Source organism: Manis javanica, chromosome 5 (genome assembly GCF_040802235.1).
Source record: "Manis javanica isolate MJ-LG chromosome 5, MJ_LKY, whole genome shotgun sequence".
Taxonomy (NCBI): Eukaryota; Metazoa; Chordata; class Mammalia; order Pholidota; family Manidae; genus Manis; species Manis javanica.
Window position 1 is genome coordinate 9114354 of NC_133160.1, and position 19026 is coordinate 9133379.

Below are 19026 nucleotides of genomic sequence, written 5' to 3' on the forward strand. Positions count from 1 at the left end.
GCTGACGTAGTCTGTGGGCTGGCCTCATGTGCTCACAAAGAGGATGTCCATCATGCTCTAATTTCAGGTTTGGATGCTGACGGGAGACAAGCTGGAGACGGCCACATGCACAGCAAAGAATGCACATCTGGTGACCAGAAACCAGGACATCCACGTTTTTCGGCTGGTAAAGCGTTCTCTGCATTGGGGCCTCGGTGGGTGGTGGAGGGAGGATGCAGCAGTTTGCCCTGTGACCTCACAACCTCAAGTGGGCCCCTAAGGAGGGGAGGGGGCAGCCCATTAACCACCCAGGGTGGGGGGAGCTGGCATCATGGGTGTGGGTGGGATTTACCGAAGGGCTCAGCGGGGCTTCGGGAGCCCCTAGTTACAGCCCTGCGTTAACGCCGTGCTCCTTACCTGGGGGGAGGGAGGGGAGGGGAGGGCTGGTCATGCCCTTCGGAGAAGCTGATGAAAGGCATGATCAGTGTGGAGGGTGCAGATCGGCCCATTCGTGTGAAAGTGCACATGTGTGTCCTAGGATCTCACGAAACCCTTAAAGGCCAAGTCCTTGGATAAGAAATAAATTCCAAATCATAGATATTGGCCTGCTTGCCCTCCTAAAGGAAAACCTTTGGGAGCCTTTAGAAGGAAATGTGTCGGTGGGCAAATGAGAGGTTGCCTGCCCTTGTTGCAAGCTCTTGACCCAAACCGTTCAGGCGTCCCCAGCCCCTCCGGGACTAGCAGCCGAGGACTCGGCTGGCCTTGCTGAGGCGGAGGTGGGGGCACCAGGTCCCCTCTGGGGCACGAGTACAGCCACCATGCCAAACAGCTGGAGGGGCTCTGCTCTAGATATTTTTGGGGTTTCCCCCTCACCGCTGCCTTTGGTCCACAGCACATAGAAACTTCAAGAAATCCAGCAGTTCAGGGAGTAGCACAAACAGCATGAGGTAGAGGCAGATACAGTCGGTCCTCATCATTCATGGATTTGTATTTACAAGTTCGCCTAGTCGCTAAATTTATTTGTAACCCAACAGTTAATACTCAAGGCGCTTTCAGGGTCATTGTGGACACGTGCAGGGCAGTGGACAGGTTTAGTCCCAGACATGCACGTCCCTAGCTGACGTGGGGCACGGTCATGCTCTGCTTCTGGCTCCAGCTCTCCACTGTGTGCAAGCGTCCTTTTCATGGGCTACTTTGTGCCACGTTTCTGCATTTCCATGCATTTTGTTGGGGATTTCACTGTTAGGATGGCCCTCAGCACAGTGTCAGCATGAGTGCTGTCCGGTGTCCCTAGGCGCGGGAAGGTCGTAATGGGCCTTACAGAGAAAATACGTGTGTCAGTTAAGCTTCCTTCAGGCATGAATTGAGAGCTGTTGGTCATGAGCTCAGTGCTAGTCAATCAACAGTATATGTTTTAGAAGATGGCTTTAAACAGAAACACCTGTAAAATGAGGCTGTGCTCTGATTGGCTGATAAAAATATTGTGACCAGAGGCTTGCAGGAACCTAACCCTGTATTCCCAAATTCGGTGTTCACATAGACTTTATAGAGCATAGCTATTGCACAGAAAGAGAATTACTGTGTGTTCTAGAATTCAGGGGTTGCAAACTATGGCCTGTGGGCCGGCCACCTGTTTTTGTAAACAAAGTTCTATTTTAAGGCAGAGGTGTCCATTTTATTTTCTGTGGCTGTGTTGGCACTACAACAGCTGAGCTGCATAGGTGGGACAGAGACTGTGTGGTCCACAAAGCCTGCAGTATTTAACATCTGGCCCTTTATAGAAGCCTGGCCACCGCTGCCGGATGTCTGGCTTCTGATGCCTGCCCCACCGCATACACGTTATGTAACTTGAGGCCAGTGAGCCAGTCTTGCTGTCTGTCGGTTCCCTTACATGCAGCAGATCTGTTAAGTGTGGCTCGTAGAGTCGTCTTGAGATATAAGTAGGGAAAACTCATGAAAAGTGCTTATTTAGCAGTGCCTGTCCCATAGTGAAAGTGCAGCCTTTTTTTTTTTGGTGTTGTTATCATTAATCTACAGTTACATGAAGAACATTATGTTTACTAGGCTCCCCCCTTCACCAAGTCCCCCTCCCACACCCCATTACAGTCACTGTCCATCAGCGTAGTAAGATGCTGCAGAATCACTACTCGTCTCTCTGTGTTGCACAGCCCTCCCCGTGCCTTCCCCCACTTTTTATTATGTGGGTCACAGCCGTCCTGGGGAAACGCCAGGTGGTGCTTGGTTATACAGGCTTTCCCGATTCCCACAGAATCATAACACACAGGGTTCATTTGGCTGTGCGTCCTTGGCTGGGCGGCCACTGTCCTCACACTGGCTCCAGGAAGCCACTGTTTGTTGTTCTACTATCTCCAGAGAACAAGACCTCCTCCAGCCCTCTGTCCCCTTCCAGGTGACCAACCGCGGTGAGGCCCACCTCGAGCTGAACGCCTTCCGCCGGAAGCACGACTGTGCGCTGGTCATCTCCGGAGACTCCCTGGAGGTGGGTGCAGGGATCCCCGCCCGCTGGGTCCTCCAGGAACGCGTGCCCCTTCCTGCTTCGGCAGGGAGGTGACCGTGGCCGACCCACCCCTCCGCACACCCTTCCCCCTCGCAGGTGTGCCTCAAGTACTACGAGTATGAGTTCATGGAGCTGGCCTGCCAGTGCCCGGCCGTGGTCTGCTGCCGCTGTGCCCCCACCCAGAAGGCCCAGATCGTGCGCCTGCTTCAGGAGCGCACTGGAAAGCTCACCTGTGCAGTAGGTAGGCGGCTCACCAGGGCCTGGGCCGCCGGTGCCCTGGAGTCACGGTCTGTGAGGGTGATGGGATCCTGCTGCCATCCTCTTCACATGTCCCCATGCCTCTTCACTCGGCTCGTGATATTTCACCCTTGTGGACCTTAGCTCTATCTTGTTACTAACCATTGTTATCACTTTTAATATGTCCCCTTGTAAAAGAGTAGGTAAATGTGCCTGGGGGCTTCTCTCCTTAGCTTGCACGTGTTTGTTAGTGACATGACACACAGCACCCCAGGGGGGCGAGGGCTGCACACTGCAGAGGTGGGTCTGGGCTCCATTCTCTGCTGGTTTTTACCAGCTGGGTCCTTCCTTCACCTGTCTGAGCCTCAGTGTACTCATTGGTAGATGGGATCATAACAGGGGTTTCCTCAAATGGTGCTCATAAGGATGAAATGGGGTAGCATTTAGAAAGTACTCGCCACACTGATAGTAAATGCCAATAAGTGCAGGGTGATCATTGCTGAGAATGATCCAGAGCTCATGCCTCAGAGGCAGGCATGTGGTGGCTGTAAACACTGGTGCAGACATGGTACCCCGGCCACCGTTTCGTGGCCGGGACCCTCAGCCAGTCAGCTGGTCCCGCTGGTACTCAGCCCCTCTGCCTGTAAAATAGGAACCTAATTCCTGCACGGTTGGAGTGATCGGACGGGGCTGTGCAGAAAGGTTCCTAGAAGCACTCAGTGGAAGGCAAAACACGTACGATTCTTCAAAGAAAGCATGGAATGTGGGAGTCGTGTTTCCTGCCTCTCCCCAGTTTCCTGGCTTGTCTCTCTGGTCTCTGTGCCCCGCAGGTGATGGAGGCAATGATGTCAGCATGATTCAGGAGTCTGACTGTGGTGTGGGCGTCGAGGGAAAGGTGAGCAGGTGCACGTGCGGGGAGGCCTCTTGCTGCCCAGTGGCAGCTGCTCACATGTCAGATGGTTGTGTCGCTGGGCTGGAAGCAGCTCTATTCTACTAGCTGGAGTTTCTTTTTCCCTTAAAGACATGGCTTTAATGCTCCTAGAAATTCTAGATTTGACTTAAAAAAACATAAGGAACCGTGTATCAGAATTATCTAGCATTATTACCAGGAAGTCAGAGATCCATACTCCTGTATCTTCCAGACAGACAAATGCTGATTTTCTGCTTGCCAAAACCTAAATAAAAAAAAAAAAATGCTTCGCTAACTTTTTAGGGTACAGTGAATGTGCTTCAAACTTTTCCATGGTAGTAGCCTTGTTAAGAAAAGCATTATTTACTTTGCCATGTGCTGATCTCTTAGGGATTATGGAGGAATGTGGCACAGTTTGCCCCCTACTAAAAAATTGAAAAAGCCTTCGCAGCTGCAAGTTTTTAAAAAGTTTGTGTGCTATAACACAGATTTTCACTTCTCTTCCTTGTCAACTGTGTGCTGGCCTTTTACAGTTTACTCTGCCCTTCCTAATTTGTGGCCTTTAAATGACTACAGACAATAATATCGGTCACCAAGTTTGTTAGAACTGTGTGTAAAATAATAGTACGAAGGCACTGAGTGAGGGCTGAGCTGCTGCCCCATACATTTTATGCCATATCTTCATGAATTTGGCTAATGCATAAGCCCTTTTTTTTTCTTTTCTATCCTTTCTCATTTTCTGGTTCTCATCCAGTTGATGGTTATTTGAAGTTGCAGAGCTAAATGATGCTTGAATGAAATTATGGTATGTCTGAAATCTGTGTAGATTCCTTTAAAGCAGATTTTAAGAAGCACACTTGAGTTTTATAGAATTCTTCACACATTTCTATATAGAACTAAAATATTTTCCCTTCTGTTAAAAATTATATTCTGATTCCTTGTTTTTTCAGACTATAAAAGAAGTGTTCATTGTAAAGAAAAAAACACTTTAGAAACTGGTAAAGTGCATCCTTTCTTTTAGACAGCCACATCAAACTAGTAACATTGACTATTTCAGAATTTTTATCTATGTGTGTATTACTGGTTATGGGTATGTACACAAACATATATGTACATATACACACACATATATACATGTCTTACACATGTATGTATTTTTATGTATAATTTTAAGTGAAAACTGTTATCATTTGAATGCAACTTGCTTAAATCTGTTGTGTCTTGGATTTCTTTCTGCATCAGAACATGCAGAGCCATCATTTTTTAACCTTCCCTCAAACTTTTATTTTTGAAAATGTCACTTCTTCAGGAAAGCCGAAATAGAACAATGAGCACCTTTCTGCTCTTCGCTTCAGTTTCCCAGTTGTTAACGTTTGCTCTGTTCTCCCTCTCTCTCCCTCTCCCTCTCTCTGAATTAGTTGAAAGTAAGCTGCAGGTATGCTACATCTGAATATTTCAGCATACATCTCTTTAAAAACCAGGTCACCCTTTTCTGCATAAGCAAAATAATACTATCGCTCCTCCCAAATGTAACATTGATATAATAATATTATAGTCATAGTCTGACTTCCCCAATTGCCCTCCACATATTAAAAAAAAATTTTCCAGGAACCACTGAAGGATCACATGTTGCATTTATTAGCATGACTTCATGTCTCTTCAGTCTTCTTTAATGTAGAGGACTTTTCTCCATCTTTTGGGGGGACGTGCCTTTTGAAATTAGAGAATCCCATTATATGGTTGCACTCTAAATTATTTCCACTTCTATAAATGTGCAGAGCTATATGTTCAGGAATGTTCCATTTAATGTATTGCTAGTAGCATCAAGCTCTTCCCCCTCTTATGTTTAACTGTTAAGTAAACCAAGTGTTAAAAAATGCCAGTCTTCAAATGATTCTTTACTTCTGATACATATTAGGGGCTGGGCCTAAACCCCAAGGCTTAATACCAGATCCATTTGGCCTCCAAATTATACCTATGTGATTGGGAATGGGTTTTTTTTTTTATTCCTCTTTTTAAATGAAATTTGTACTTGGACCACCAACTGTGTATAACTTGAAACCAAAGAATCTCTTCATTGAAGTTTTCAAAGGTCTCCTTACAATGTCTTCCTTTTTCAATTAAAAAAAATATGTTTGCCACGCCCTCTTGTGCTTCTGACGGTGGCCATTGTCTTCGGCTTTTAGGAGGGAAAGCAGGCTTCCCTGGCTGCAGACTTCTCCGTCACTCAGTTCAAGCACCTGGGCCGGTTACTTGTGGTGCATGGCCGGAACAGCTATAAACGGTCAGCTGCCCTCAGCCAGTTCGTGATCCACAGGAGCCTCTGTATCAGCACCATGCAGGTGGGTGGGCAGCAGGCACCTCTGCCAGGTGCACATGGCTGTCCTGGAAGGAGCCTCCGTTAGACTCTGTTGTGGAGCCATCCCCCCACCCGGCCAGTGTCCATCCCCGTCTGGCCTCATTCCTCATGATGGACCTCCGATTGCCTGGAGGCTTCCTGCGTCAGGTGGGAAGGCCCTTGTTGCTGTGCGGAGTGATGTGAGCATTATCAGTGGTGCCCGTCTAGGGCTTGGCATGACGTGCGGGTAAATGATCGGAGTCATTACAGTTGGGAGTGAGGTGTCATAACTGGTTTGCCAGAGGGAAGAATGTGGAGGTGAGTGCTGAACGAGCCGTCTGGCCCTGAGTTTCTCACGTGCAGAAATAAGGAGCAACAGAGAATAACCACAAAAGAGGGAAAACTTGCTTTTCTTGAGTGCTTCCTATACCCTGGGTGTCGGGCTGAGTGTTCGCAGTGCAGCCTCTCATGCAGGCCTCACAAGGGCCTGTGCGCATGTTGCACAGGGGGACTCAGGCTGAGCGAGGGTGAGAAACCTGTGCCGTGTCCCTTGGTCCGCCCAGGCAGGGGCCTCCAAAGCCCAGCTCTTCATCAAGGTCTCCTCCAGTCCCTTGGTAGAGGGCTGGCACCGTCTGCACTGGCAGGGAGGCCTTGGCGGGGCAGCGTGGTGCAGGGCTTGGAGGCATCTGGGCATCACAGCCCAGCGGGGAGTGGGGCTCACTGCGCCTGTTAACCCTCCTGGGAGTAACTTCTTGCTCCCATCCTGCTTTTTCACGAAAGGATTCCAGAATTTAGAAGGTGCTTTTCTACCTTTTCTCTCACCAACTCCTTCAAAATCTGTCATTGGACAGCAGCGAGTAAGTGTGTACTAAGAAGAAGCCCAAAGGGAGGGAAAGAAAACATTCTGGGTGTTGAAAAACTGTTGACTGATTTCCCTCCATGGGCGTATTTAGGTGGAAATGCCCTCAGCTCATTGGTGGCAACGTGGCTGCTGCACCCTGGAACCCACATCTCTTTCTGGCCATGCCACTCAGTCTCTGAGACCTTGAGCAGGTCACTTTACCACTGTGGGCCTTGGTCTCCCCACCTGTGAAACGGGGGTTATCAGACCTGCCTTGCCTATCAGACAAGGCTACTTAGAAAAGGAGAGAGTTTTATAAGGCATCCTTACCATTATTAATAAAAACAAAACTGGATACTATATAATGTGACATCTTTATTTATAGGAAAATTGTTTAATCTTACATGAAAGGCATCCTGCTTTTCAGAGTGAGTTGAGTGGTGCTGCTGTGGAAACATGAGGCTTCACTCCCCACCGGCCTCCTCCGTGCCTTTTGGGGATGCGTTTCTGTGTTCAGTGTCTAGTGCGTTCATGACCGCAGGAACCTTTAAGTAATTTTCATCAACATGATCTAAACCCAAACAGCTGTTATGGTTCATCCGACCACATCTGTGCTTCTAATTTGTTAGCTCCTCAATTGAACTGGGTAATACTAGGGTTTGAATCGCTGCAAGCTTAATCAGCTCGTCCCAGGGAGTACACACGGAAGGAGGCCTGGATGAGCTGACTCCCGTAATGCCTGTATGTTACCATGAACATGGATTCAGAAAAAAAAATCTAGGATGAGAAATTGTTTTTTGTGCTAGTAAAAGAAAAATGCCCTTAACTTCTGTGCACTGTGCTGCAAGAGGCTGGCTGAGAGCAAGTCCCCTTAAGAGCTATACCTTGACATTGTTCTCTGTGATAGACATGGACATAGCATTTTTATTTTCCCCAAAGTGCTCTTTCCAAGAAGAAGGCTTTATGATCAACCTCGTCTTTTTAGAGAAAGGCTCTTGAAGTTGATTTGCAAAACTAAACAACAGATTTTTGACGTTTTTATAACCATCCTTCCTGTGCAGTGGCCCAGCCTGGGTGAGAAGTCATTTCAAACGTGGCTTTCACCCTTGAATTCTGAAACCATAACCAGGCTGCCCGTGACCATGGCCCTGGGTGGCACCTGCACCGTGAGCTCTGTGCTATGGAAACACCATTAGCAGGTGATAAGGGGGAGATGCCTCTGGTTAGACGCTCTTTCTAATCACTGGGCCGACTCAGTCTTTCTCTCCATGTTCAGTCTCTAAAAAGCCTTCAGGCAACAGTTGTTCCTGGCCTCCATTTGGTTCTCATACTAGCAGAAATTGGCTTTGAGGCCACTTTCCTTCCGTTAGCCTGTAGATACCCAGAGAAGGAAGTGACAGCATCAAGCCTGATTTTATCTCCCCACCCCAAATTTCACTGCCGAGAACTAGTATTTTCTGAATCAGGAAGTAGACATTTCAGTAAGCCTGTGTAAGTACCTTTACTGCTTCATCTAATTGTAGAAGGAGCCAGTTACTGGCTTTTTGTAAAATTTTCCAAAAATAGTAAAATGTGTAATGTAAGAAGAAAAGCCTTCTCCACAGTCCCATCCTCTAAGGTTACCGGTGTGTGCCCTCAGGGTGGAGGTTGTTTTTTCATGTCTGTTCCCATATGTGTTCCAACTTGTTTATCAGTTGCACACCCAGAGAAGTGGTGATTCTGAGCCATCAAGAGTGTGGGTTCTGGAGACAGAGCTGGGCTTGTGTCCACAGTACCATTTACCCACTCAGTTTCCCCTTCTGTAAAATGTCAGTGATAATAGGACTTGGTCTCAGGAGTTGTTCTGGAGATTCACAGAGCTCATTTACAAAGTTTTCCTGGGTCCAACTCATGTAACTTAATAAATGTTCACAAAGGGCCTGAGAGTGGACTCGAGCTGAACCACCTGGATATGAGTCCTGGCTCTGTCACTGTGCTCTGTGGACTTTGGTGAGCCACTGAACCTCTCTCTGTGCTTTACTTTCCTCATCTGTAAATGGGGATGATGATAAACAGCACCTGCTTCATAGAGTTGTGATAAGAATTAAATGAGCCGATATACTTAAAATACAGCAGTGCCGGTGTAAAGTACATGCTATGTACGTGTTGGGTGTCCAGTAATGTTGAATAGTATAAACATAAGGGCTTTTGTCGTGGTTTTTGGTAACGTCTTCCTTTCTCCTTGGCACAGGCTGTCTTTTCCTCCGTGTTTTATTTTGCCTCCGTTCCTCTCTATCAAGGATTCCTCATCATCGGGTAAGGAAATCCAGGCATGGTATTGATTTTTTTCTGTAACCTCTTTAAACTGCCCCAGAAGAAAGAGGAAACATGGTGTAAAGACTCTCCAGTCCAGGCAGTCGACCAGCGTGGTTTAGAACCTTCTTGAACTGATAAGTTTTTGAGCTGGTGACTCCATAACCATGTAGAGCAGGTACAGTCTGCTATGTTTCTGATCTCCAGCGCTTGGCCACTTGCACATGGTGATGGAAAAGTGCCCGTGAGAGTCTGAGGTTATGGGCTGTGATTAGCACCTGAAGGTTCACAGGTTCAGTGATTTCACTGGGGTCTAAGGTGGGCCACAGCTTTGCTCTCTGGGGGGATGCGCCTACTAGAGCAGGACCTCTGCATGCCAGCAACCTGCCAGGGTGTCACCTGGATGTTTCCTGCCATCAGACCCACTCCCATTCCTGACCTGGAGCTCATGACATTCCTTTTGACCTATTCGGAGATGGTTCTCAGTCTCTGAGTTGCCCAGGTAGGTGGGGTTTGGTTACCACATGCCCGAGGTGGAGACGCACGCAGGGCGCACTCCTGCTTATGAGAGGTGAGAAGCACAGAAAGGCCTGTTGGCCCTGGGGGAGAGTCTTACAAAGTGTGCCTTCTACCTTTTTATGTTTGTCCAGTTCAGCCTGAGAGTAGGCACTGCAGTCCTGCCTGTTTCTCATTGGAACAGCGGGTTGTCCTGCCAGGCCCTGGGAGAGTGAAAGGACATGTCAGAGAGTAGCCAGGGCTCCTCAAGCTGTGCCCCCACGTGGCCTTCCAGGACCAGATCCTCTCTTGCGTCTTGGTTCCCCTCTTCTCCTCTCCCCATCACCCACTCAGCTACAGCCACACTAACCCCGTCGCTGGTCTTCAGCAGGAAGGATGCTCTTGCCTCAGGGCCTTTGCACCTGCTGTCCTCTCTGCCTGGGGTGCTCTTCCCCCCATGTCGGCGTGGCTGCTCCTCACCTCTTTGGGTGTTTATGCAAATGTCACATCCCTAGGCCACCCTCTGTAAGATCACACTGCCCCCATGTCTTACTCTCTCTTCCCCGTTAAATGTTCCTTCTTAGCACTTATCTCTAGCACACAGTGTAGCTTGTTGAATTTGTTTATTGACTCACGGACTAGCACAAAATCTCTCTGAGGACAGGCATGTTTGTTTTTCATCTTGAGTCTCCAGTGCTTCAGACCCGCCCTGGCATGTATGTAATAGGCACTCAGTAAATGAGTGGACATTGGGCCCCACAGCTGGGAGGGCAAGGTGCTCAAATGCCCTTGGCTGGGCCTTACCTGTGGCGACTTTCTCTTCTAGGTACTCCACCATCTACACCATGTTCCCCGTGTTTTCTCTGGTCCTGGACAAAGATGTCAAGTCGGAGGTCGCCATGCTATACCCCGAGCTCTACAAGGACCTCCTCAAGGTTCCCTGAGCTCCTTCCTCCCTTCTCGCTTCCTGTCCCCCATCCCCACCTCTTTGATGTTTCGCACAGACCCTCCCTATCCAATTTGAACACACTTGAGCTGGTGGTGTTAGGGAGGAAGGTGTGGGAATTTTTTGTCCTTAAAGTAGTATATGCACATGTAAAAAATATGAAATGTATGGTAATATGTGATATGAAAACAAATGAATTAGTGACTTTTTAGAAAGCTCCCAATGTTTTTACTGAAGGGCAGACAGACTTACCTCCATTTAATATCAATTCTTTGTTAAAAAATGCAATTTCTCTGATGTATTTAAATGTGTGTAAGCCACTCTTTTGATGAAAACAAGCAGGTTGCCTTGTCTGGTTAGTGGAAGCCTAGCCTGAAGGCAGCTGGCGCCCTGGGTGGTCCACGCACAGTAACCTGCCCTGTTTCTCTCTTGTTTAGGGGCGACCGTTGTCCTACAAGACATTCTTGATATGGGTTTTGATTAGCATCTATCAAGGTAAGGAAGGGTGAGACCACCCGGTGTCTTGTGCTTTGGCATTGGCCCAAGGGCAGCTCTGCTGTTTAATTGTCTGTGGCACACGAAGAGAAGAGGCTTGGAATCCTAAAATAGCAGTAAGGAGTGTGGCAGCGTGCCCTGAGGGAGGCCCCACGCAGCATGTTATAAGGACTCAAAACTTTCAGCGCACTGGAGGTCACGTGTGAGATAGTGCTGTCAGCTTATGAGATAGAAGAGAAAAACGTAACTCTGACTAATCAAAACTTGCTGAGGTGTTTGAGCCTTTGAAATGAAAAGTGGTTGCTTTCTGGAATGTTCCGATACTTTTTCTGAGGTCAAGTCATAGCTTTTGAAAACCATTTACTTCAGTGGCCTCCAGTTTAGGCAGTAGAGGCTTTGTAAGACGACTTACTAGTGTATGAGATGAAAATGTCAAAACCTCTGTTTGTATTATTTTTCCTCACTCTTCTTAGACTTTCTATTTTTATGTATGTTTTATAATGTATGTAATACATTTGTACAGTGGTCCTAATATCTATCTGTGTCTACACCAGTATGCACCTTTACAAATATACCTCATATATCAGGGTTCATTCTTAATGCTTTTTTACTGATGGGACATGCAGCCAAATAGTGTAGAGACCATAGAATGTGTTGACAGGAGGTTAAACTGTCATTAAAAAAATTGAGGGGGGGTTATTTTTAAGAAGTATATGAGACTATAATATGTACATCTCATTAAAGCAAATCCTGCATAAAACTTTGTAATCATAAGTAGCAGTGCCCCATTCCACCCCTTCGTTGTTACCCCTGAGAAGTCAGGCAGTCAGCCGGGGGGGGGGGGAGGCGGGGGGTCTCCAGCTTAGAGTCTCCTGCCCCCGCCTCTTCGGTCTGTTCTTGCGTGGCTGGCGTTCCTGGTCAACGTGGATGTTCTCCCTGGTTCCTGCTGCGCTCGATAGACACTTCCTGTCCTCAACTCTTTGAGGGTCTCTCTCGGTTACCTCTGCCATTGTGTGTGGTGTGTGGGTGGTAAACAACATGACATAAAATTTACCATCTTAACTCTTTTAAAACGCACAGCCCAGTAGTGTCCGGAATACGCACATTGCTGGGAAACAGATCTGCAGAGCATCATGAGGCAAAGCTGAAACTCTGTCCCCATCCAAGTGCAAAGTCCCCATCCCTGCCCCCCGCGGCCCCTGGGAATCACCACGCGCTGTTTCCTGTTTCTGGGAGCACAGCTCCTCTGGGTACCTCGCAGGAGTGGAGTCAGGCGGTGTTTGTCTTTTGGTGACTACCTACCTCAATCGTTTTAGATAATACGTTTAAATTCCTATTTCTTGTTCCATCTGCTCCAGTGGTTTCTCCCTTCCTCTCCCTGGGGGTCCCTCCGCCTACCGTGTAATTACAGACTCTGTTATTTAAAAGGCAAAAGGGAAAATAAGAGGATGAGACCAGGACGCCTCTTTGAACACCTCCATCGTGCCCCGCTCATTAATCTCATTTAACGAGCGCTACCTTTCATGTCTAAACGGAAGTAAAAATGAAGAAGGAACTGACTAAGCGAGCAGAGTGAGCCTTTGACGGGGGATGTGTGGGAGGTGTTGGCTCCTGGCAGACGGGGCTTCTCTCTGCCCCCCCCCAGGGAGTACCATCATGTATGGGGCACTCCTGCTGTTTGAGTCAGAATTCGTGCACATCGTGGCGATTTCCTTCACGTCACTGATTCTCACGGAGCTGCTGATGGTGGCCCTGACGATCCAGACGTGGCACTGGCTCATGACGGTGGCCGAGCTGCTCAGTCTGGCCTGCTACATCGCCTCCCTGGTGTTCCTGCATGAGTTCATCGGTGAGACCCCCTGCACTGCAAGCCAGTCCAACGGGTCCTACGTGGTGAAGGAGGGCGGCCCCCAACACCCGTGGCCTGGGCGTGTCCAGCGGCCTTTACATCCTGCTGCCCCCACTGAGTTACCGGTGTCCCTTGGGACAGGCGGCAGTGTGAATCTGCCTCCTGGACCCAAGGCTCTTGGGCATGACCATGGTGGGGAGTGTTTTCTTGTAAATCCACGCTGTGCTACCTGGCTTAGAAGGGGATTCCATTTGATTCAACAAGGACATTGTGCATTTCTCCAGGGAGCTGGTTGCCATGCTGGGCGCTGTGGAGCCGGGGAGATGTCAAGTGTCCAGGTCTTGCTGGCAAATAAACGATAGCCCGGCTGGACTTGTCACTCTCATTAGGTTGAGAAACTCTGCCTTACCATGAAGGCATCTTTAGTCATGTCTCTGGTTTATCAGCAAGCTCCTTAAGAAGGTTTCTGTAAAGCCAGAAAGAACATCCCTGTGAAAGATGACGTCTTAGAACAGTTTTACTCTTGTCCCAAAGTCTCTCAGAGTGGGTTTTGCAAGCACCTACTGTGTGCTCAATAACTTGAGGCTAGGGCATCACAGAAGCTTAGAAAATATGAGCTCTGCCCTCCGGAAGCTGAAGTTGGTCACCCTAGACGTGGTCCAGGTGCAGGACTGGGTAAGCAGCACACGGGCCCAGGCGTGGCCCTTAGTGGGTCCTCAGTCGGTGCCCGCTGTGTTTCCCCATCCTGTGCTCAAGAACTGGGGAAGGTGCTTACTGTGGCATCCGCTCCATGTTCTGCAGAACACCAGCTGTTGCTCCTCACATCAAACCCTTGTTCCTGCAGGCTTTACTGTCCTGCTCGGGAAGGGGAGTGCAGCCATCCATGGGTCTGAGCCCCAAGTAACCTTATTTCCACAACGGACTCTCAGCCCACTTTGCACCCCCCTCAGATCTGTCTCATGGCTTTCTGTCACCATTACTGAGACACAGGGAAAAGTTGCCAGGCAGCAGGAACGTGTGTCTGAGTGTCACTTTCTGCTCTCTGGTGGCTGGGTTTGGAAAGAAAACTCTTGACTGTCACATTCCAAATCAAAAACACCTCTAAGAATATTTTCGGCCTGTAGTTTTCTTTTCCTGGCTGTTGCTTAGCATTTCACTGAGTCTCAGGAAGCTACAGAAGCAGGTCAGAGAGAGGAGGAGAGAGGAAAGTCAAGCTGATGGCCTTTGTGCACTATTGGCCCAGGCACGTCCCCTTAAAGGCGGAGGGAGGAAAGAAGCCAGGCCTGCAGCCGTGTGCTTGTGGCGGGAGACAGTGCCCCCTTCGGGGCCGGCTCTGGGCTGCGCGCGCCTCCTGGAGCCTTGCGCCCGCTCACTGCACTCTTCCCGTTTGCTTGCAGATGTGTACTTCATTGCCACGCTGTCGTTCTTGTGGAAAGTCTCTGTTATCACTCTGGTCAGCTGTCTCCCCTTGTACGTCCTCAAGTATCTGCGAAGACGGTTCTCCCCTCCAAGCTACTCGAAGCTCACATCATAGGTGGAGGGGACTCTGGTCTCTGCGTGTTCCTGACGGACAGAGTTCAAGTTCCATTTATATTACCCGCCACCTGTGGATTCTGCAGTAATTGCTAACACGTGCAGTTCTGATGTGCAGAAGCTCTGCACGGAGTCCTCACACTGAGTAGACAGGAGGGAGGTCCTAAGAGGGGCCCACACAGGCCTGTTTGAACCCCTGGTGATGCATTTTTGGGTGAATGTGAATATGTGAAAACTGGTGGCTCAGCCAAGAGATTGATAGTATGGGTCACTGCGCAAGTTTCCTTGTGACTTGAGTTTTGTTGTCATGTGATAAAAGCTTCTGTCTAATTGAAGATGGCAGAAGGTTTTTTGTTTTTCAGCCTGAATATATGTGTAGTCTTTATGTCTTTCTCACTCCTAAAATCTGGGTTTGGAGAAATGTGAAGCTCCCAGTATAGGTTTGGGGGAAAAGGCTGTGATATTTGGCAAAAAAGTTATCCAGACAATAATCTCACTTTGGAAATGCCGGACATCCTCTCTAAGGCAGCCCTGCTTACTGACGTGCTTACTGACGTCCCAGGATTACAGAAAAGCAAAGGAGAGGAGAGGAGAGGAGAGTGCCACGAATCAAGGCTGTTACCCTTCATCTGAGGCAACCTCTACAGCCCTCCAGTTAACGTTGCCGGCCACCTCGTAAAAGAGTTTCAAAGGTGTTACCCTGCGTTGTTGGGACCTGGTAGGAATCATAAAGCCTGTGGCCATCTGAGGACACCCTCTGACATTTTCAGCTGAGCTGTTTTAGCAGGAAACGTGCCACCAAACAGCCTCTAAATGTGTCGACAGTGTGATAAGAGACTCAACTAATTCCTTAGACAACATCGCACATGTGGCTCAGACCCTGAGTGCGAAGTGGAAAGGTCAGGGACTGGGGCTCTTTACTTCCACTGAAATCTGTTTCCTGTTAGGAGGACTTATTGAAGACACAACGGCAAAGGCAGAGGTGTCTTACCGGGCTGCCATTTATCGGTGGCAGCTTCAAGAAAGGGGCCCTGGTCTGAGGAGGCCCAGGCAACAGCTTTGGCGTCTGGGCTCTGTTCCGCTGCCTACAGATTTCAAGCGGAACTTGCTGAAAGGCAGCCAGTGGTAAAGATTCCTCCCGCACCAGGATGGAGGACATGCATGTGTGTTTCTTATAAAGCTGTGGCTTCTCATTTCAGAGGAAGAAAGGAGTTTGCAAGCGCTGGACGTGGCGGGGCAAGGCATTCTTGGGTTTTCAAGTCACCTCTTGGAGCAGCCACATCTGCATGCCGTAGGGTTAAGTTGGTAGATCTTCAAGAGCTGACTGTGTTTGAGATCTGAGATTTATGATTGATTCTTTTTGAGGACATCCCCGTCAACCCTTCAGCATGACGTTTCTTTTGCATGTGTGCTTCAGAGAGGTAAGTTCCAGCCTGGTTGCCGAGGTCCACCACCCGAGGTCTCTTGGAGAGCTGGGGACAGGAGGAGCACATAGTTCCTCGCTTGGAGCCCTCCTGATATGTCATGGATTTGTGGTCCCCTTTTAAAACTTTGTACAATGACAGTAAGTTGCAGGCACTGGTAAATTGGTTATTGATGTCATTTCTGTTTTAAGATCCTGCAGTTTTGTAGAATTTTCCCTTTCCTGCTCCAGCGATTTCTGCCGTACAGAAGAGATCTATAGAGGATAGATATTGCAGTGAATAGATTGTTATTTAGGAATAGGATCTTGGTCCAAATCTTGCAGAAAGTTTGAGCAGGTCTGACTCCTTCCGGAGTGATCTGAGCTTGCTTCCAAGTTCAAGGGGGGAGAATAATGTGCTTAATGTTTTTACACCTCTGTCTGTCTTTTTGGAAGTCAGACTGTAAAACTGGACATCATAAGCAGTTCCACTCTGAGTGTGAAAACCCAGAACCTAGCCTTGTTCACAGCCAGGTGATGGCTCTGGCATGTAGGTTCTTGTGGAACCCTCGTCAGGAAAGTCTAGACGTCCCCTGAAGATAGAGGGAACGAAAATGGTCTCTTTGGACTTTTCCTTAATTCCTAATTTTGATCAAGGTGCATGAGATAACTTTTAAAGTCAAACTCCTAAGGTACCACTTGGCATCTCGAAGGGAGGGAGCTTCTCAGAGGGGCTGAAGAAGCCATCCTGGAAGTCAAGGGATGCTCGTCAGTGCCATGACACGCCTCTCTGTGCAGCCATCTTGGACACATGCTGATGGACACAGTCAAAGGCAAAAGGGAACAGAACCCAGGCGGACCCACCATGTTTTCCCGACCACCATGTCGGTGCACAGCCTGTTCTCGTCACCCGCTGGGACTCCCCGGGCATCTCGGATTGTGCGATGTGTGTGCTTCTCCAACTCAGACCCCAAGGCAGGAGCCTCAAGTCAGCTGAGAGCGTGCAGTCCTTGCTGGCATGTGTCAGACTGTGTCCAAACAAAGAACCGGTACACATGGGTGCTTCCAGGGCTCTGCTCCTTGTGACAGAAGACAGGTGAACAAAGCATTGAGCTATTGTGCAGGAAACTCCTGAGTTCATAAGCATAAGGATTCTGTTGACCTTTGTCTTGGTTCACCAATCTGGAAAGAACTTAGGAAGCCCCACTCACCCCTTCCCTTTGCCTCGGGACTCAGTGGGACCAAACTCTCCGGCAGCTGATCTATTTTGAGGTCAGAGGCCCCATGGCACGCAATCAGTGCTGTTTAAATGTTTTTCCTTAAGGTAAAAATTATGATTCTCCCTACCCCCCGACGACACTAGGTATTTCTGTCAGAGCAAGTCCTTCTATTTTAGTTACTTTTATTACATCTTTTGGTGACAGTTGTGTGTGTGGGGAGAGTGGGATCTACCTAGTTTCTTTTTTCCTTCCTTCCTCCTTTTCTCCAAGAAAAGGACCAGACAAGTAATTGAGTACTTGCTCATATCTGACAGTTTAGATGTTTAGATTGTAGTTTTGAGGGCGTGCATGCGCACATGTGTGTCACGTAAGGTGCTGGGTGAGACTGGTGGCTGCTCAGGGCAAGCAAGGAAGGACGTCCCAGGAAGCATCCTGACAGTGGAGCACACCACCTGTTTACAGCCACCCGGGGCGGGGAGGCCAAGACCTGGATTTCTCCCACTGTTAGCATTCATATATCCAGACCCCAGACTCAACCCCCTTAGTAAGTGAAACCCTTTTTTTGTAGCTGTAAGCCTACATACCAGCGTCTGCTTATCCTTTCCTCAGTGGGTTCTCTGCTGAAAATTGAGGTCATGCGGACAACTTTTGAATGTATTTTGAGTTTTGTGCTCTTTGGAAATTGCCACAATAATGCCTATATTTCTTCCTCCAGACTTTTGGTTTTATACTTTGTTTTTACTGCAGTTGGCATCGGAACACCCTCACTCCTTTATGGGGCAGCATTTTAAACCTTTGCCAAAGTTGCAAATGGGACCTACGTGTTCTGCTCCATCCTATCTAAAGCAAACACCTATCAGCTATTGTTTTCTTTATTTTTTTCTGTGTGTGATTGAAACGTGTGTGTGAGTGCGTGATGTCATCTCAAGTTTTTTGAAGAGATTATTTGGTTTTCATTAAAATTTCTTTGCTTCCAGCTTTGTTTTCATTAAAAAAAAATAAGGCACTTTGTAAACAAAATATTTTAATTTCACCCTCATTTTAATGTAAAGCTTTTTGTCATTTATATACTTCTTAGGAAATATTTCCATTAATTATGTCCATGTCATCTTGAAAAAAATACATGTTTTTGAATGGAACTGAAAAGTCTATGTGAGCAGCATCCCTAATTCTTTGAGTTTTCTAGCATCTTCTTACGCCAAAGCAGCGTTACCTGTGACTCACGGCACGGTTGGAGGTATAGTCTGATAATGTCATTGGGCAATGTGAGTGAACATTGTGTTTGTGGGGGACAAGTATGTGTGGGGGGGTGTTATCTGCAAAAAAAAAAAATTTTTGTGGCTTACTATTTTGTTGCAATGGGGCAAACTGTGAACTCTAGGATTTTGTGACATCCTCATTAGTAGGTCTCTGTAACCCTCATTGCAAATATTCACCAGAGCAGCGTTTCTTCATTAGAGGACAGCTCTGGCGCAGTGTGCTTCAGCTCAGCAGGAACTCCCAGATGATTTACTCTCAATCCTGTGATGACACACATGTGATCCTGCGTGTTTCCGAGTAGTTTTACTTTCATTGTCTGCCAGCGTGGCCTGTTGCTGTTGCCCAATAAAGCTTGTGTACTTTATGCTTTAGGGGATCATTTTAATTTGTGTGGAAACATGAATTCTGGTGTCAAAATGAAGGCGTTTCATTATAATGCTCCTATTTTATGTGTCATGGTACATAAGATGTAAATGGCTTTCTCTCCATTAAAAAAAAATGTTTTGATTTTGGCAAAAAAATACTACCCCAAATCCATACATTGTATTATATTCTGTACTATTTATTCTAGACATATCAGAATCTCACAGAGTGATCAATATAAATAGAAAAAAAAGGAGAAAAATGTTTTATTTTTATTTATACACACAATTTGTTTTGGCTACTATTTAAAAATCAAGTGATGGAAGATTTAGGAACTCAGTTACTTAA

The 19026-nt window shown here is 47.7% G+C and overlaps 1 protein-coding gene across 6 annotated transcripts in view; it reads left to right on the plus strand.

The window, feature by feature from the left end:
- The window catches only part of ATP9A (ATPase phospholipid transporting 9A (putative)), a 114813-nt gene extending 96134 nt beyond the window's left edge, over positions 1-18679 (plus strand). For 5 of the 6 annotated variants that reach the window (XM_073236429.1, XM_073236430.1, XM_073236431.1 and 2 more), the window contains exons 19-28: positions 68-166; positions 2390-2479; positions 2594-2738; positions 3565-3629; positions 5831-5986; positions 9054-9118; positions 10437-10545; positions 10994-11051; positions 12697-12900; positions 14298-18679. In XM_073236429.1, the coding sequence (XP_073092530.1) occupies positions 68-166; positions 2390-2479; positions 2594-2738; positions 3565-3629; positions 5831-5986; positions 9054-9118; positions 10437-10545; positions 10994-11051; positions 12697-12900; positions 14298-14434 (1128 nt within the window). In that variant the 3' untranslated portion in view covers positions 14435-18679. The other variant, XM_073236433.1, reaches the window with a different exon arrangement.
- Positions 18680-19026: the final 347 nt, after the last annotated feature.